Raw genomic sequence first — 20,220 nt, 5'->3', positions numbered from 1 at the left:
TGGAAGAGCATGACCAACCTGGGGTCCTCTGCGCCCTTTGCCGCGCTTTCCCTGGGACAGGGAACGTTTGCTGGCCTGGGCCTGCCTGCTCTGCTCACTGGGACCACGTCCAAAGAAGATGTAGTTAACAAAGGCATATTCCAGAAGAGCCAGGAACACAAAGACAAAGCATCCCATGAGGTAGATGTCGATTGCCTTGACGTATGGGATCTTGGGAAGGGTCTCCCGCAGGTGAGTGTTGATGGTGGTCATGGTGAGCACTGTAGTTACACCTGCAAACAATATAGCACCAAACCTGTCAGAGAGCTTGGAGCTGGAGAGAACTCAGGTGTTGGGGCCCCCCTGTGGTTAGCCTAAGGCCACAGACTGCTACATCTGCAGCAAATTAGAATCAAGTAGGAGCTGCAGGAGAAGCAGGGGAGGCCTAGCTGTGCAGTGGTTTGGTGCCTTTGCTGAACTGTTTTTCTTAGTGAAAGGGAGAGGTCAATTCCAAGGTGAGGGAAATATCGTCAGACATGACTGATGGTGGGGCAGCTAGGTGGTGCATTGAATAGAGCACTGGCCTTGGAGTCAGAAGGACGTGAGTTCAAATCTGATCTCAGACACTTAACACAAAAACTAGCAGTGTGACCTTGGGCAAGTCACTTAACCCTGATTGCCTCCCCCCCCAAAATGACTGTGATGTCAAAATAATGCAATTAATAAAGGTTACTTCTCTTCACATTCAATTTTTCAAACTGCTTGGGCAGTAAGATACTGGAGTGAGGGTGGAGGCCTGTGTTCATGCATGTGGATCTGGGAGTGTTGAGGACTCAGTCCTATTGCAAAGGAGACCAAGTTTGTCTTTGGCATCCCTCCATCTCCATACAGCCTCTTTCTGTAGCACCTTCCCCAGGCCTACCTTGGGCCAGGTTTCAGGTCTTTCAGAAGGCTTTATGGATTATTCTTTCCAGGGGGTAGTTTTATTTTAATGAGAGCCTTTGGATCACAGCATCATAGGTCTACAGTTGGAAGAGACCTTGGGAGGCACCTAGTTTAACCCCCTCTTTTTACAAAAGAGGCCCAGAAAGAGGGAGGGACTTGTCAAAGGCAAGGAGCAGAGCTGGGATTTGAACCCATGTGCTCCAAATCCAGATCCCGGATTCTTGACTCTATTGAATATCATGGGATGGATGGAGCCTGTTGTCTTCATACACTCCGTCCACATCACCCCCATTGGTGCCATGTACCCCAGTGCCATGGGGATCCCAGTTCTGCCTTCACGTTCAGACTGGCTCCTCACAGGCTGTGCCAGGGCAAGTGTTTAGAGATCTTTTCCTTGGAGGGGGTGTGTAATCATCTCAAAGGCCATCTCTCCTTTTCTGTATCCTTGAAAAATGGCTGCAATCCAGGGCGATTACTCCAGAAGCAGACTTACCTAGTGCCACCCTGGCAGCAGAAGCATCATAATTGATCCAGAAGGAGACCCAGGACAGGATGGTGATGAGGACAGAGGGCATGTAAGTCTGGAGGATGAAGTAGCCGATGTTTCTCTTGATCCGGAAACTCAGTGACAAACGCAGGTATGAACCTGAGGAGACACCCCAGCCGGCCGTTCCTGTTATCTAGGAGTTGATGCCAGTGCTACTAAGATAATGGGGGTGGGGAGCACTCCAGTGATGCCCTACTGCATCTAGGCTCAAATACAAATGCCTTTCTTTGGCATTTATAGCTGATCACAATTGTGTTTCTGATCTATCTTCCCAGTCTTGTTAACTATATTATTCCCCTTCATACATTCTGTGTTCCCAGTGGGATTCCTTCTCCTGCCCTGGGCTCTTTCATATGCTATCCTCTATGGCATCCTGCCTTTGCCTCTTGGAACCGACCGCCCCCCCTCCCTCCTTCCCTCAAGGGTCAGCTTAAGTGCCCCCTCGTATGTGAGAGCTGCCCTGATTTCCCAGGTGTGCCCTATCAAATTCTGTGGTCATCGACTTATTTGTGTATATGCCACTCCCTCCCTTCCCCTTCCCCCACCCCCCCTCCTTGATGGCAGGAGCTGTTCCATTTTTGAATTTGTATACCTAGGGCCTAGCATAGTGCCTGGCATACCCTTTAATAAATGCTTGTTAAATTGAATGGAATTGAATCTGCAGGGAGGAGTGTAAAGAGGCAGGCATATACGGGAGGGACTGTGAGTGCTGATGGCTTGGGAGGATGTTCTCCAACCACCTGCCCATTTAGCAGCAAACCAGGCCTTGCTGGCGGCATTGACGATGCCAGGCCACTACCCCCTGGCCAATCTGTGCTTAGCTCACTATAAATCTGACGGCTGCTACATGGACACTGGGGTCACCAAGCCAGGTCCCCAGCAGGCAGAAGCTCAACTGTCTTTGTCATGCTGGTTTATAATGAACTGAACTGGAGGTACAGTGGTCTGTCCGATAACCTCTTAGGCTCCTTCAAACAGAGGGGAGGGAAGGCCACAGGAGAGACACGTGACTGGCCTGTGGGAGAGGAGAGGGCCCCATGGTAATAAAAGTCCCTTTTCAATCATAACTCATGTTTTTGGAGAATGTTAAGGTTTATAGTGATTTCTTCATGACAATCCTGGGAAGTACTGTTATTTCCCCCTCCTTTACAGGAGGAGAAACCAAGGTTTTGGGGGAGTGGGGTGTCCAGGGCCATACAGACAGGTAGTGACTGAGCTGGAATTTGAGGCCTGCTATCTTCTGTTGCTTTCTGTGCTGTAAAGCTTCTCTGAGTTTACCTCTAGACCTCTATACCTGTTAGAGTTCCCCTAAATGTTCCTAGGGATCAGAGTATGGATGGTAGAGAGATCATTTCACCAAGCTTGGTGAAGAGTTTGGTGATTTTCAAAGTGAGAAATCATTCCGTTAGCTTGGACTTGCTTCTGGCATGTAGTTGGACTCTGGGAAACTTTTGTCTTATTCTTTGGCTCATCGCTTGAAGGTGAGACTGGGCCAGGATTCCCAGAAACTCAGATTCACCCAAATGGTAGCCACTAGCCCTCTAAGCAGCTAGCTTGCTTTTTAGGAGCAAATACAAATTAAATTATGAAATACTGTGATAAAAGGAAAAGCTAGTAGCATGCTCCTAGAAAAGCAGAGGAAAACCCAATGGGAGTCCAGGCTGTTGGACACAGGGGCAGCTGCTTCCAGGGCTGGGAGTTGGTTGGGAGGGGAATTCCATGTGACTGAAAATGAGATTCATAGGCAGGTACCAACTGAGGGAGCTCTGCATCCTGGGCCAGTTTTTTTTATAACTAACTAGAGGATTCTGGACTGGAAAGGTTCCAGGGCCATCAAGTCCAACCCTCTTATTTTATACACGAGGAAACTGAGGCCTAGCATGGGGGAGGTGATCTACCTAAGAGTATACAAGTATACTTCTTAGTGCTCTGAACTGGGCAGAATAAAGCTTTTCCATGGTCTGTATGTCAATCTGGCTAGGGGCTGTGACCCAAGAAGAGAGGGGATGGACTAGGTGACCACGAACGCAGAGTCCCTTGCAATCCTGGCAGTCAGTCTGGACTTGGAATCTGTCTCCCTGGGTGTGGAGCTGTCACTTTAGCACTAAATTCCCTAACACAGAAGGCTGTCTGGTTTGTCTTGGTTTTTCTTGCTTTACTTCTGAGGACCATCTGAAGGGGGAGATCCTTCAGTCAGGACATGGGCAGTTCAGATGCCCCAGTGAGCCCCTGTTACAGGGCAGAGGATGCCAGGTAGATGGGTGAGGTGTGGTTCCTTGAAGAGCAGCTGACCTCTCTGGGCTGAGCTCCCTCTGAGGCCCTGGCACATATTGATTCTGTGAGATAGGGGTGAAGTTGTAAAGAGGGGCGGTAGAAAAGGCTCCTTCCTGGGACCACCCTCCAAGAAGTACTCAGGCTGGGGCAGGGGCAAGAGAAAATCAAGAGACGCACAGACAAGGGAGACAGAAAAGAGGGGACAGGAGAGAAATGGAGCCTGTACTGACTGAATGAAAATGCGTTTATTAAGCGCTCATGATGTATCAAGCACTGTGCTAAGCACTAGGGATACAGAGGAAAAAAGCAAAGGCGGTCCAGAGCAGGTAAGGGGATGGGGAGAGGGGAATAGAGAGGGAGGAGGAAGGGGTGATAAAGAAGTAGAAAGAGAGAGGGATAGGGAGAGGTTGAGTCAGAGTCAGACACACACAGACAGAGAGGGAGAGAGACACAGAGAAAGAGAAGGAGAGAGAAAAGGAGATAGAGAGGATGAGAGAGAAAGAGATAGAAATAGTGGCACAGAGACAGAAATAGAGGCAGAGGGCAAGGCAGAAGGAGACAGGGAAAGAGATAGACATAGCAAGAGAGAGGCAGAGACAGAAACAGAGGCAGAGGTAAGAAAGGGTAGGAGAAGGGTAGTCAGTGGTTTGGTATGTGGGTTTCCGGGGCCCACCTGTGGTAAACACCACTTCTCGGGTAACCAGTCTTTGTTCCATGATGGTAAACTGAGGCAGCTCCAATGTATCCATCCCAGTCACAGCCGAGTCATTCCCTTGCCAGTAGAACACAATATCATCCACAGTGTAGCCATCTAGAAGGAGGAGGTGGAAGAGAAGCAGGGAGATGGGTCAGTTTCAGAATGGTCCTGAAACAGTCAAATGCACTCCTTTCTCAGCAGGTATCCCCTGGGGGTAGGAGCCTGAGAATGGGGTCTGCTTTCCTTCAGGTCCTCAGCCACCAGCAGGTACTGTACAGCTCAGGACAAAGGTGCTCAGCAGCCTTTTCAGAGGGCCACCAGGGGGAGCTTCCTATGGGCCATGTGGACAAAGAGGCAACTTGAGAGTTTCTGAGCTGAGGAGGAAATGGCACCCCCCCTCCTGTCACACACTTCTGTGGGTGCTTTGGATTTCATTTCTCAAAAGGTTATCAGCTGCCCATATAAGTCTTCCTATTAGCACAGTGGCCAATGCACCCCTTGTCTCTAATTCTTCCCTTCAACCTAGCCCTTACTGCTTTTCCAGAGAGGCAACCCCTCCTGTTACACACATACACACACACACACACACACACACACACGGATAAGCATTGGTGTACAGGCTAATATGTTGTCAGCTGTCTGTGCCTGAGTCTTTAGCTAATATTTGTACTCAGGATGAATGAAAAAGCATGGAAAAGGGATGAAGCCTTTGTTCAAAGGCTCCCAAAGGTCACTGGTCTCCCCATCCCTCAGGTGACTTCTGTCAACAGGGATGCTTTCAGAGTCAAAGAAGCCAGCTCAAAAGATCAAAGTCCATTTCAAATTCTCTAAGTGGCAACGACAAAAATGTTAAGGATGTCAATTTTGCTGCCCACATAATGAGTGAGGCTTACAAGTCATGGAGAAGAAAAAGAAAAACTGGCTTTAACAGTAGCAAATTTCCCTAAAGTGTCTCATTATAAACAAAATCTATAGTGTAGGGAATTGTGTATAGTTCCCATTCCACTGTTTTCTTGGTCATAACCTATTCTCAAAATACCAAGAGGTACCAAGTATGACATCAGGATCTCATTTCCACTCCATTGGTAAATCATGCTGAGCAAGACAATTTACTGTTCAACCTAACCTTTCAAGAACATAACTAGTACTCTGTGAGATGCACATTCACAAACAGAGCATTAAGTTTTTGGACAATGTCTGTGTTAGAATTAGATTGTCTTACGTTCATTTGAATGGGAGGCAAGAAGGTAATATATTTGGAGAATGGTTGGAATTAAAAAAGGGTTTTGATTGCATTCCATCAGTCACCAAGAAGGAAGGATCAAGTGTCTCTCTGGCAGCTGGAGATTCAAAATCATGTGGACTGGCATGCATCTAGAGGCAGGGGCTTTGGAGAAAAAAGCAGAGAGGAAGCACGAGCTGCCTCCAAGCCCCTCCATTGCTCCTTCCTTCTTCTGACTCACAGAAGCTGGAACAGGGGGAGGAAAAGGGACCAAGGACGGATACGTACAGCTCTCAATTTCGAGGGTGCAATTCTGCTGGTCCAGGGGGTATCTGCGCAGGTCCATCATGCAGGCGGCAGTAGTGGTGATTCTGGCAGGGGAAAGAACATGAAAGAAGACATGAGATCTAGGTGGCAGGAGGGGCCGCTGTTTCCACGACAACTGGGGAGACTCAGGGAGGGGGCTGGAAGGAGGGGGAGGGAGGGCAATGCATCCTCCATGGCATGCGGTTCCAATATCGTGAGACATTTCAGTCTGGTCGAACTTATTCATGGAGTTGTTGATTTCCCAGGATAGCAGAGGTGGGAGAAAGCTTTTGGGATCATCTGGTCTGCTCCTCTTGCTTTAGAGAGGGGGAAACTGAGACTGGCCTGGGAAGATGTCAAGTGCAACACCCAAGATTACACAGAACCCTTGTCCTATTTATTCCAACCTGCCACTGCTTCCATTGCACCAGAGTTTTTCAAGGTAGAAGGGATCTTAGATATATTCTAGTCTCCCCCACCTCATTTTATTGTCTTTTTTTTTGCTTAAAATGCTTATTTTTATGTTTTGTGCCAATTTGCTAAGATAGTGTATATAGTGGTTTGGTTAAGAGTTTAGAGAATCATAGGCTTTAGAGCTGAAGGGACCATCTAGTCCACTCTACTCACTTTAGATGGAGAAACTAAGGCCCATGAAGGGGAAATGACATATCTAAGGTTTCAAATCTAGTGACCACCAGAATTTGAACCCAAGTCCAGGGCTCTTGCCTCTAGGCCATTGTCTCTGTTTCTCTCTGTCTCCCTCACCTATCTGTCTGTCTGTCTGTCTGTCTGTCTATCTATCTATCCATCCATCTATCTGTCTCTCTGTCTTTCATTCTCTCTACCTATATGGTGAGAAGATTAATGAACTGAAGATGTGAAGGGGAAGGAAAGAATATTATATGTGCAACAAAGGAATTTAGTAATCTGCCAAGATTAAAAACACAAAACTAAGTACCTTGTTTTTGCAAAGGTGGGACCAGAGTCATCAGAACCTGTGGCCTAGGGCAAGTCACTTAACTCCAATTTCCCTGCCTTTCTACCTCCAAAAAAATCATTAGAACCAAGACACTTGCTGCAAATTCCTAGGCTCCTTGGAAAAGCTGGTGGGAATCTGGGAGGTCATCTAATCCAATGCCCTGATTTTACACACAGGGGAATTGAGGTACAGAGAAGTCAGGGGACTCCCCCAAGGCTACATAGCTCCCTAAAACTTAAAACTCCCTCTTAGGCCACATAGCTGCCAATGTCTGAGGTCATGAGAATGAAGGTGACACGTGGCATCCAGGTGTGTGTATGATGTGTGTAAATAGGCCTGTGTGATTACACACAGGTATTTGGTGGCTTAGGGAACACACCTGGAACTACCAGCATGTATGTGCAGTGGAGAGAGGACAAAGGTTTATGTGTAGGTGGACATGAAGGGCAGCTGGACCAGAGTGGATCATTGGAAATTCTAGCCTATGTCCTAAGTGGTGGTGTGTGTATGTGGCTGAAGTAGAGGTCCTGGGAGGAAAAGAGAGAAGCCTGGGGGAGAGAGGTAGGGAATGAGTGGGATAAAAAAGCCTGATCATGTCTTATGTAATCATTCCCATTAGCCCCCTGTGTCAGTCTGCATCGTCCTCTTCATCCCAAGCCCCTTCACAGCTCCATTTTCTCCTTCTAGCCTCACTGAGTTCAATTTCCATTTCACACAGTGTGTGCACGCGTGTATGTGTCTGCTTACTTCCCCCCTTTAATTAGCAATCCCCAAAGCATTCATCAACTGGCGTACTTGTTTATGGAGCGGGGAAAAGCAGTGAAGTGTTCACTGGGAGCTGAGCTGAGCCCTGTGGCCTGAATGATAGGCCCAGGATAAAGCAGGAGGGGGCAGGGGAATAAAAGGACAAAGAACCAAGACCTGAGCAGAAAAAGGGAAGCCAAGAGACCCCCCAGAGAAAAGGTGGCCCAAGGTGGGGAGGCAGCAGGCAATGAGTCAGAGGAAGAGACTAGGGGAAGGACAGAGAAAGCAAGTGGCTGCTTCACTGTCTCTTTAAGAAATCCTGTGTGCTAAATTTATCTCTTGGCTGTCTGGGAAGACTGTTTGTGGGAGATGAAGCCTTGAGGAGACTCTTTGCCATTGCCTACTGTGCTATAAATAGATCTGGGGAGACTAAGGGAGTATATGGATGCACACATATGTCTCACACACATACACGTGCACAGACACATACACATTCCCTACACACACACACACCCCTCCATCCTCCCTGCCTTTGGCTCCAACATTACCAGCCACCCTTGAAGGGGGAGGGGGAGGAGAGGGGCTTCCACTGGAGCTTGGCTGATGAAAGGAGGAGCAGAGAGGGGAACCAAGTCACCCATGATCAAATTGTGATGAATCGAGTCCACGTAGTTTGGTTTCCCAGGCAGGGCCAGGGAGGGAGAAGATCAGGCAGTGTACGGGTTGAATAAGTGAAGGAAACAAACATTGTTCTAGGCAACTTGCTGGATCTTGTGGGCTGAAAGTGGCTACCAGCATTCTTCTCAGGGGAATGTTCTTGTTTTCCAGCTTCCCAGAAAAAATGCTTCAAGAACTCTTCCAGGGTTAGCCCCACTGCCTGTGTATCGTCCTCTTGTCTCGCTGTTACAGTGGTGCCATCATTCCTAGTGTCTACTGGGATTTGGAGGACATTAATGTTGACATTTGGCTATAATGGCATAGTAATTCAGTCATTTCAGTCATATCTGACTCTTCGTGACCCCATTTGGGGTTTTCTTGTCAAAGATACAAGGATACAAAGAGGTTTGCCATTTCCTTCTCCAGCTCATTTTGCAGATGAGGAAACTGAGGCAAACAGGGTTACGTCACTTGCCGAGAGTCACACAGCTACTAAGTGTCTGAGGCTAGATTTGAACTCAGAAAGATGAGTCTTCCTGACTCCAGGTCTAGCACTCTAGCCACTTTGCCACCTAGCTGCTCTGACGATAATGTACTCAGCTCTTTACTTAAGATCTCGGAGTTCTGGAGGGAGTGTGGCTGGTTGGGGCTCAAGCCAGGTATGCCAGAATGGGATGTTTATAAATAATCTATTTATAGCCCAGTATGGGCTGATGACAGAAAAAAGGACTTGGACTAATTAGTAAGGAATGCATTTCCACTCCTTGGTGGGGACTGGGGCCCACAGGGAGAATCCAGACCACTGAATGTCAGAAAGGGGTATCATTGTTCCTGTCTGCCCTCTTCTCCCCCCAGGCCTTAGGTAGCCAAATGTCTTTATTGGGATATCCAAATGGCATGGTGCTAGATGAGAAGGGTGCAGAGGGTGGAGAGAATGATGGTAACAATCCATCTCTTCCAGATATGGTACAGTAACACCCTGTCATCTTCAGGAGAATGAAGGGGGGGCCGCATGGCAGGAGGGGAGTTCCAGTACCCCTGAGGCCAGGGATCCCAGACTGGCTCTGGCATTACTTGGGAGGTATGAACTTCATTAGTGGCCTCACCCAGATCTCAAAGGGTCTATTGTTCTCCAAACCTCATGGTTATCACTTCAAGAAGGAATTTTCTTTCCTTTTGTAAAAGTCTCTTGTTTATGGTAAAAGCTACTGCTTGTTGAGAAAAGATGCTGTTCCGGCAGCACTTGGAAGGAAGGCTTCTCCTTGCTCTTCAGTCTGGGTGAATAGCAAGACAAAATGGAGGCCTGAATATTTACAGCACCTCTTTTCATTGTGGCAAACAACCGGATACTGAGAGGTTGCTCATCCGTTGAGAAATGACTGAACAAGCTATGGTACACGAAGGTGATGGGATACTATTATGCTATGAGAAATGATAAAGGAGATGATTTCAGAACAGCCTGAGAATAGTCACATGAACTGATGCAAAGTGAAGTGAGCAGAACCAGGAGAACAATGTATACAATGGCAAAGACAGTGAAAAGAAGAACAACTTTTGACAGACACAGGAACTCTGATCAACAAAAATTGGCTAACCACAAATCCAAAGGATTCATGAGGAAACATACCATGCACCACCAGATAGTGAGTTGATGGATTCAGTGCAGATTGAAGCATATTTTCTTTTCTTTCTTTTTCTTTTGTTTGGTCAGGGGATGTGACTAATGTGGGAATTTGTTTTGCATGACTATACATATTTGTAACAGGTTTTGTTTTCCTTGCCTTCTTGATGGGAGGGGGAGGGTGAGGTGCAAGGGAAATATTTTGGAACTGAAAACAAAATGAAACTGAATTAAAAAACCCCCAAATAGCAGCCTGAGGCTCCTGTCCTTCCCTATTGCCACTGTGTACCCAGCTAACTGGCTCTACCTGGAGAGAAGCATCAGGCCTCCCTGCTGGTTTGACAACACACAACACAGTGGTTTCCATCTTGGAACATAGGTCCAGGCCAAGCCACTCCAGTGGGGATTTCCTCATTCAGGTAATATGTTTCACCTCCTACAATGCACCATCCATAACCCTTTTAAACAACATTTCTCATGGCAGCTCCAAGCTCCATTTTCCTAATCAGAATTTGCCAAAGAGTTAAAGTTCAGGGATAGCCAAAAGCTCTGGTGATCATGAGAATGCTGCCAGATATCACCAGTGAAGAGCTGCCCAGGAGAAGCTGCATCAAGGATTTCATCAGAGAGGCACAGGCCCAGAAAAGGAGCTGGGCAGGTCCTATAGTATAAGCTGGGGATGCCAGATGGACAGCTCACTGTGGCTCCATTGGTATCCATGGCACGTGAAGAGATCTAGGGCACCCCTTCTTGACTCCCAGAGGAAGGCTCCTCTAGAGGATATGAATGAGAATCACACAGGATGAGAAGGGAGGGATAGGTTGTGATTTTTAAGTATTTAGTAAGAGCTGAATGGCCCCAAAGGGAAGCTTAGACTGAGTCCTTGCTCAGATAGCCAGGCTCTGCCATGCACCATTTTGACTTTGAAAGCTTAATTAATGCCTTAAATGGAGCTCTGGTGGCAATGTTCTCTTTCTAGGCTGTGGTTTGTTCTTTGTTATCTCTGATGGTGACTGGGGTTGATGAGGGCACAGAGGGAAGTTGGAGGCCAGAGCCTGGATCCTGGCCCCAATTCACCTTCTTGTGTCTCCAGTGGGTACTGCAAGTCTACAAGAGATTCAAGTCCCCTTAAAGGCCAGGCCTTGACTAGAAAAATGGAAACCAAATTCTCTTAGGGGTGCTCAAGGGTCCTTAACTAGAGGGAGCTTGGATCCTCATACCCATTGCAAAAAAGACATCTTGTCTCTAGTGAAGAGAGAGACTGAGAGCCAGCCAGAGCCTGCAACAAGGCAGGGCACTGGGGAAGCAGGGTGGGGACCAAGAAAAGTCTGACCAGTCCTCAGACACCTAGTTTTACAATGTCTGGAAAGGTGGGGAGGATTTTCTCCCAGGCTGCAGATGGCCATAACTAGGATCAGAGGAGCCTATATCCTGGTCCTCTGTGACAGGGGCTTCTCCCTCTCTCTCTTGGAAAAAGAGAGGGGGTTTGATTGGCCTCCAGGCTCTACTCTGTTCCAGCAATCCCAATGCAGCAGATTCTAAAGCTTCCCTGTGATTTTAGGAAACCTCCGGACTCATGGCTTGGTTGCTTTGTTACAGGGAAGAATCTGCCTGGTTTTTATTTTGGGGACTTCCATTTTTTCCTTCGGGCCAAGTCTTGGTTCTTGGGAAGACACCAATTTTGGGCCAGCTGAATACACTGATCCTAGGTGACACTGGCTTGGGCACCAAGGCCTTCCTTTCCTGTGGCTTTTGGGGGCCAACAAGCCCTTTGGCAGAAGAGCCAAATGACCTTAGGTCCTCCTTCCTTCAGGCCCTTCTGCACTCATTGGGGTGGTTGAGGATAGGGGATGAATTGGGCCATGGGCATAAGAAGGAGGCTCAGAACTCCAGGGTACAGCAAGAGGGAACCAAGTTGGCCTTCCAAGGGCCCACCTGCTGCAGAGCAAGGTTGGCCAGAAACATAATATATAATATTATTATTATAATAAGCATGATCATGCATTTGTGACTGAAAGGACCTTAGAAGTCAACTCCCCATCATTATACAGATGAACAAACTTGGGGCCTAGAGAGATTAAATGACTTGTCCAAGGCCATAAACAGCAGAGGTGTGGGATTTGAACTTGAGTCCTTAGACTCCAAATCTACCATTCTTTTCGCTGCACCACATGGCTGCCAAAAACATGGAAGCTTACAATTGGCCAGGTGCTTTATGTCCATTTTCTCATTTGAGGCTCACAACGGTTTGGTGAGGTGGGTACTATCGTCTCTATTTTACCCTTGGGGAAACTGATGCTTACAGAGGAAATAGCTTGTCCATGATTACAGTTAGTAAGCACCAGCACTCTGGACTCAGCCTTTCTACATTAGTTGGTTGTCCCCTAGAAGAGAGCAGGGTTTGAAACATAGGCCAGGTCAGGCAATTCTGCCTGGGAAAATTAAGGCCACAGGATGAGAGTGCTGGTGCTGCTGCTGCTGGTGGGGCAGGATCAGGGCGGTGTGCAAGAAGCATCACAAAGGTTCTGAGCCCCTGAAGTGGGAGTTGGCCACTAAGAGGGGCAGATGCCAAACTTCCCTTTGCAGGAAAGACTCTGGGAGCAGGGGCAGGGAGGATCTGGGGCCAAAAGAGGGTCAAGGAGCCCAGGCTCAGACAGGCAGAAGCCAAATTCCCCCTGCTTCCTCAGCTCCCCTCTGAAGCCTGGCTTCTTCACCTGCCAATTTCACAGCAAAGCCCTAATCCCAAGCTTATGACAGTGCTATGGGCATGATAAAGATGTCACCAGAGAAGCAGCTAGACAGGTTGGTCACATGGCAGGGGAGAGGGGAGGTCTGGAGGCAGAGGAGGCCTGGGGAATTTGTGTAAAGGCTTAGACAGGAACTGCAGTGGAAACCTGATTTTTTAAATGGAAAGATTCTATTCTGAGGATTTGGGCTGTCTGACTGTTATACTTTGGTGGGGAGAGGATCTGAGGAGCAGGAGCCAAGGGAAGGACCAGGCAACAGTGGAGGTCTAGGCATCCCAAGTATTTTCCCCATGTGGTATGTGGGTGTGCATGTGTGTGCCTGCAGATGCATGCATGCAGGCTGCAGGTCAGCAACCTTTGGGGGCCAGAACTGGGAGCACAAGCACTTGTGGGTAAGAGTATGCTATGGACACAGCACTCATTTCTGGGAGGAGCAGTAGGGGTGAGACCTGCATCCTGGGTTCAGCCCAGAGCTGCAGGTCTGATTGTGCTGGCTAAGCCCACTGCCGTGGTTGGGCACCGAGAGAGAACACTCCTGCCTTTACCAGTCTCTCTGTCTCTGCATCTCTCTCTTTGTCTCTCTGTGTCTCTGTCTCTCTCTTTCTCTCACTCGCTATTTGTGTTCTTTAGACATTTTATGTTTTTTTCCCCCAACTAGATGAGAAGCTCCTTGAGGACAGTACCTCTATCTTATGCTTCTTTAACTTGCTCCCCTTGCCCTGCCCCACCTCAGTAATCATAACTTTAAAAGTGTGTTGCTAAATGCCAGTGCAGGTTATTTTTGCAGTGCCCAGTGAGTGGGAGGTGGGTCTCTGGGCTCTCTGCCTACTTGATGGTGGGTTCTAGACTCCTGGAGGCAATTACCTGAGGCCATACAGGACAGTTCCATCGGGATGGAGCCGGATCATGCGGTTCTTCACAGTCACTCCGTGCAGGAAGGATTTCTTGTCATTCAGAAAGTAGGTGTCAGGGAGCCACAGCTGATCGGCCACGCGGTTGTCCAAAGTCAGGTTGAAATCAAAATCACTGTATGCCAGACGCTTGTCCCTCCAGCTCTGCTGGAAATACATGGTGATGGTATAGTCCTGTGGAGGCATAAAGGAGAGCCAATATGTTGAAGTTAACTCTGTGTGTGTGTGTGTGTGTGTGTGTGTGTGTATGTGTGTATCCAAAGAACGGGAGCTAAGGCTCTGTCTTAGGGAGTGGTGGCTAAAGGCGTCCCCATAAGGCATGGAAATGAAGAACATGCTGTTGCTCCCCCACCTTCTGGGTGGTCCATCAAGTCTTCTTCTTGTCAGAGAAGAGGAGGGACATGGCTCAGTCTGGGTACTGAGGGTTGACCCCCTGCTCTAGTCCTCCAGGGACACAGAGGAGGGGGCATACCCAAGATTTAACAGCACTGTGGGGACAGCAAGGGCTAGTGTCCAAGAGGTCAAACTCTCTTATTTCCACCCAAGCCATGTACCTTCCTCTGGTAGTGCTCAGAAAGACAAGTTCCTGTTAAATGGAAGTAGTAGGTCAGGTAGGAATTTCCCTAGTAGGATCCAGTCTTACAGCCCCCGGGGCCCACATCTTAAAGCCAATACTCTCTCTGGAGAGGGGAGGCCCAGGAGCACAGCATGGCTGACAGACCAGAGAGGGAGACTCAAGATGTTTCTTGGTCATACTGTACCAGTGCAAAGGAAAGAATATGGCTCTGGGAGGCAAGAGGCCTGGGTTCCACTCTTGGCTTGGACAGGGATAGGGACTGAGCCTGCGATTTGATTAGCATAGGGAAATCCTTAGTGCAGAAACTGCCTCTGCCAATGCAGGTAGGAACCTTCTCTGCAACCCACAGTCTTAGAGAGTTGCCTAGAGAACTGCAGAGTTAAGTGAATTGCCCAGGGTCATACAGCTTTACAGTCACACAATGTCCAAAGTAGGATTTGAACTCAGGACTACCTAGTTGGGTACCAACTGCATAACCCTGGGCGAGCCACTTTTAGCCCTCTGAGGCTCAGTCTTCTCCTCTGTAATACAGGCATAATAATCCCTGTGTGACCTCTCTCCTAGGGCTGCTGAGATTAAACTAATGTGCTGATGCTTCCATACCTATGTTCAGTATTGGTATCACGCCTGGCGTGTAGCATTTCCGGACAGTCTTCACACTTGGGTTCTATCCTAGGCTCTATCTGAGGGGGAAACTCCCATAGGATGTGCACATTTCCCTGGTGACTCTGCAGAAGTGGCTTCCTTTTTCCCCTCCCCAGCCCAAGTACAGGCCATTCACTGGAAAGGGGACTGAATAAGATACAAGAATGGGGTCAGTCCACTTGTGCTCTCTGTAGTAGAGATAGAGATCCCACCTGAAACTTCCATTGCCCTGTGGGTACTGCAATGAGGAAGGCACCATCCTTTTTCACAAACTACTTCCATTGAGCTGCAACAGGTGTTTTTCACAGTTACACAGCAGAAGTCCCAGTCTTCCCTGCCCATTTCAGCATTATCAACCAGTGAATTAGGAAGGGCACCCATCATTAGTGTGGTGTAGCTCATGCCCTGAACTTCTTAGTTGAGCTCTCCAAGGTCCTCACACCATTAGTTGTGTTTCCTTCTTTTCTTTTCCAAAATGAGTATGAACCAGTAGCCTAGTGATTGCTGGACACTGCAGCCTTTCTCGACAACCCAAGTGACCACCTTCCCCCCACAGACATGCATACACACAGTGCCGTGGCTCAGCCGTCCAGCTATTTTTCAGCTTTGGGTCATGCAGAGTTAGGGGAGCAATGCAAGAGCATAGCTGGGCAGGCTGTGTTAGTAGCTTTGAAGCCAGGTAGCTGAGCGAGGACAGAGATTTAGTTCTCAATAAAGAATCTCAGATTACAAGGAAGTGTGAACAGTAAGAGGCGAAGAATGACTTCCATATTGAACTCTGGGATATAGCAGGCAAGAGGAGTCAATGGCTGTAACTGCTCCAATAGCTGCCCAAGGGCTTTTGCTGCCAACATTTTCAGCTGGGATTGATCTAGGCTCCCTGCTTAGTGTTCCCTCCCATTATCTGGCCGGTTCCTAAGCCCTCTGGGAAGTCAGATTCCCCTGCAGGCTCCTTTGTCCATCCTACAGCACAAGAAGATATTGACAGTGAAGACCATCACAGTCTTAAGAGTTGGAAGGGACCTCATTGCCATCTAGTTCAACTCATGCACCAACAAGGATCTCCTCTATGCTATACCTATGAAGTAGTCATCCAGTCTCTGCTTGAAGACCTTCAACCAGGAGAACTGAGCACTTAGCAGAACCAGTTTCTCCTTAACTAGGCACAGGCTGCTGTGCCAGAGCACTGATCCTGGGCCTGCAAGTGGTGGAAAGAACCTTGCACATGCATCTAGGATACCTGGGTCCCTACTATGAGTCTGGGGGCAAATCGCTTCATCTATCTGAGCCTTAACTTCCTGACCCATGAAATGGGGGCACTTTGCAAGGTTGTTGGGAGGAAGGCACTTTATAATCCTTGAAGTGTTACAGATATTATTCCCTGGCTTGGCCTGTGTTTGTGTCTATATCTGCTCATGACTGCTTGGAAGTCTACAGAGGAAAAGGGTTATGCAGAGTAGTGACATCACAGCTAACCATGAGATTTTAAAAAATGAAGATTTTTTTCCACTGGGGAGGAAACACAGACTTCTGCCCTCACTGCTGGCTACCAGGAACCTAGGCTGCTGCCCTCACTTCTGCCTACCAGCTGGCTGGAGAAAGTAACTTCCTTCCTCTCTCTGGGTCAGGAGAGATCTTAGGGAGTCCCCCTCCTACCCATCCATTCAGACAGCTATGGGAGGTGGACAGTGTGCCTACGAGGCTCTTGGGCCCATGTAGGTCCACTGAAGGCTCCTGCTGCTCTCCTTTCATCAGCTTCCACAGCCTTTTGCCTTCCATTAGTGGCCTAGGAAAAGACCCTCCAACTGTCTGCTTGCCATATCACTGGGGTATTCTATCTACAACTCAAACCCAAGATATGCACAATGGAACTATTTGCACCACTGTCCTCAAGTCACAAGGTCTGAAGCCACAGTCATTTTTGACTCTTCGCTCTCTTTCACTTGCTACCTCCCCCCTTCATTCAATTAGTTACCAAATCTTACTGATTTTACCTCCACTCCATCTCAGATCTTCATCCTGTAATTACTCTGGGTCATTATCTTGGGTTTAGACTACTGTGGTAGCTACCTAAATGGTTTGCCAGCTTCCCCTCTCTAATCTACATCTCCTATTGCTGCCACCATACTTTTCTTAAATTACAACTCCGATCCCATCACTCTTCTACTCAAAAACCTGCAGTGGCTCCCTAGTGTTTAGTTACCTTCTCCTTATGTTGCAGTTCAGGACTTTTCAGTCTGGCTCCAACCCACATTCCCAGCCTGACTTTACACTACTTTCCCTTCACAATTTTCTAAGCAAATCCATGAAGCCTCCCTTGATGTCACCAGCTAGACATGACCTCTCTTTCCTCAGTCTTCTCAAGCTCCTCTCTTTGATCTCTCCTATGCAATGATTATATTCTAAATGGCATAGTACAGAACACTCCCCCTAATGTCATTCACTGGTTCTGTGAAAGTACAACTCCAGGTGAAACATACTTATGGGGGGGCAGTTAGTTCCATAGCAACTGGGTTATAAATGGAAGGGCTGTTCCTGGGCAGCCTAAATCTAGACCAAAAAAAGCTTTCAAAGTGTTTTAGAGAGACCTGCAATTATAGCAGGGCTGCTTGGATATGCCAGAAGACCCAAGGTGTGCAGACAAAATGCATTACATCTTTGCATGGATCCTGGAGGAAGAATGGTGGGGGATGGGCAGGAAGGGATGAGGAGTTGACTGGCTTAAGAATAAGCAACCAAAAAGTCAGATATTAATCTAGGTGGAGGATAGGAATCCTCTGATCTGTAGTGTAAGACCTCACTAAAGATGACAATTCTCAAATGAATCTGGGCATTGTTTCTTTAAAAGCAATCTTTTGCTCATAGCTTGGTAGGGACAATACATCACCCCCAGAGGCACAGGGCATTCATAAAAGCCCACTGAGATCTAGCTGCAGAGAGCTGAGTTGGGGGGGGGGAGGTGTCACTGATTTCATCTGGAAGCTAAGATCTGAGGGGCTAAATCCTCTTGACCCGAGCCCAGTTTCTTCAAGTAGATAGAGGAAGCCTGGCCATCAGTTCGACAGTGACTCTGACCTTGCAGGGATTTGGGCTAGAGGTCTGAAAAAAAGTTCAGGCTTTATTTCTCTTTTCCTGGTCTCTTTCCTTTTATCTTCCAGAAGCAACTAGGTGGAACTATTAACTCACTTCCTCTTTGTCGTGAATGGGGCTGCTGCTCATTGCTGCTAAGGACAAACTATAGCAAGTGTTTAACATGCTATTCAATATCTCACATTTCTATTTCTATCAGATGCATGAAAGACTTTGCTTCCAACAACCCTACTAGATAAGGAGAGCGAGTGAATATATTAAGTGAGGAATAAAGAACTAGGGACCCAACTTTCAGGTAGCGATTGGCTACAGTAGATTATCAATCTAATTGTGAAATGATGTTGAATAGGGAACTCTTTAAATGTGTGTGTGTGTTCACATTCCCCTCCCTACTCCTCCCTACTCTAAGCTCTTTGAGGGAGGATCTATGACTAGCTTCACAGATTCACAGCATATTGGGGTTGGAAGGGTCTTCAGGGAACAGCTAATCAATGCCATAACATGTATCCTCTCAGTAACATGTATCAAATTATCGGTTATCTAGCCTTTGCTTGGAGACCTTAGAGATGGGGAACTCACTACCTCCGGAGGCACTCCATTCCACTTTGGATCAGCTCTAATTGTTACTAAGTTTTTCTTTTCATTGAGTCTAAATTGGTCTCTGTATCATCTCTCTATGCCTGGTGCCTCGGATAGTGCCCTTCACACATTGTAAATACATTAATAACATGGACACATCAGGAACATTAGCGAGGGGACGTCTCCCACTAATAGATAGCAATCTATTTAGTTCTTTCTCTTAGAGCAGTTGCCAGAAGCTCAGAGAAGTTAAGCAATGTGCTCAAGGTTTCATGGGTAGTAAGGGTAGAACCAGGATTTAACTTGAGGTTCCCCTGACTCTACCTCTAGCTCTCTCTCTTCCCACTGCCCCATGGGAAGGACTTGGGGCTTGGGAGAAGGATCGTGTCTAGATCATGGTTTTGGATCCCATTAGCATGACCTTGGCAGTTCCTCCAAAACTGTCCACTGGCCGCTCTACTGCTAATGGTTGAGGGCTGATTACATCGCAGCCAAACATCCAGAAACAGGTTTTTAAAAATCATTTACCATTTTGATCATCTACAACAACTCTTACTAAATTTCATTGAGTTCAGATTCCTGGTCCCAGGAAAGGTGATTGGCACATTCAGTCCATCTCGTTTGACTTAACTTAATGGGATGGAGAGAACAGAGGTCCTAGAGACAGATCTTCCTCAGAACCATAGAATCCTAGAGCTGGGATGGATCTCAGAGACCATCTGGTTGAAGTCCTTCATTTTTACACATGGGGAAACTGGGTCATATCTCAATCCTCTCATCTGCTCTTACTCTTATGGGCTAAATGAGGGGTAGTATACCATAGGCAAGATAATATAACATTTCACCCAGTTCTGAGATTTTGTTATTCGGAGGATACAACCTTTTTATTATGCCTCCCTTCTCCTGCATGGCTTTCCTCTCTCCCTTTGCAGTGAGTGATGTGCCTCATCAGGGAAGGAAGCTTCTGGAATGGAAACTGGTGAGAAAATACCTCTGCTAATTTTGTCCAGCCAAACCCCATGTAGGAGGAAAAGTCAATGGTGAGAAGCCAGGGGATGGCATCCCTGGACTTCCTGGTTCAGCTGCTGGAATTAGCAGGAGGAAGACTGTCTGTTTTCTCTATCTCTATCCTCTTAGCCTATGAATAAAATAGACTAACATAATCTTTTCTGTGAAAAAGATTGGGTCTTTTCAAGAGTCACTGAACCAAAGTGTTAGGCCCTGTGGGACTGCTATAGAATATATGCCAGTCACTAGAGACTGATGGGCCTGTACCAGGGAGACGCCCACCAGAAGCCCTATGCATAGTCAAGTGAGTGGAGGCTGGCATCTTCAGGACTCCCATTTCCAGGGAGAATGCCAGTAAGAACTCTGTGTGTGGGGGTTGTGCTCTCCAGGTTAGAAAGCATGAAGGGGGACCTCCCCTGAATGTCTCCTGATAAGATACAGTCTGAGCCAAAATGGCAGGAGCACCTATGTTGTTGATAAAGGCTAAGATGAAGTTTCTTTCTCTCTAGGCACCAACATTTTCAGGCTGATGGAGAAGAGGGGGAGGCATGGGGTAGTTAATATTCTGAGTCAGTGACAAGTTGCTAGGCAACAGAGAAGGATAAATGTTTAAGGCAAATGATTAGGAAGAAAAAAGAAGAGTAATACTGGGATGTTGGAGGTCAGTCACATCCTTTGGATGGTTGGAAAGA

General features: G+C 47.5%; 1 protein-coding gene across 1 annotated transcript in view; it reads right to left on the bottom strand.

Annotated features, from left to right (window-relative positions):
• GABRQ (gamma-aminobutyric acid type A receptor subunit theta) overlaps positions 1 to 20,220 on the bottom strand; it is a 76,632-nt gene that overhangs the window by 9,371 nt on the left and 47,041 nt on the right. The window contains exons 5-9 of the mRNA XM_069063059.1: positions 13,583 to 13,803; positions 5,953 to 6,035; positions 4,419 to 4,556; positions 1,418 to 1,570; positions 19 to 272 (exon numbers count right to left, since the gene is read on the bottom strand). Of these exons, the coding sequence (XP_068919160.1) occupies positions 19 to 272; positions 1,418 to 1,570; positions 4,419 to 4,556; positions 5,953 to 6,035; positions 13,583 to 13,803 (849 nt within the window). The remainder of the gene's footprint in view (positions 1 to 18; positions 273 to 1,417; positions 1,571 to 4,418; positions 4,557 to 5,952; positions 6,036 to 13,582; positions 13,804 to 20,220) is intronic.

Source organism: Petaurus breviceps, unplaced genomic scaffold, assembly GCF_028583685.1.
Source record: "Petaurus breviceps papuanus isolate PSGF00001 unplaced genomic scaffold, PetGlider_PUasm1.0 90535, whole genome shotgun sequence".
Lineage (NCBI taxonomy): Eukaryota > Metazoa > Chordata > Mammalia > Diprotodontia > Petauridae > Petaurus > Petaurus breviceps.
The sequence above is the reverse complement of the archived record's forward strand: the minus strand, read 5'-3'. Positions and strand labels throughout refer to the sequence as shown.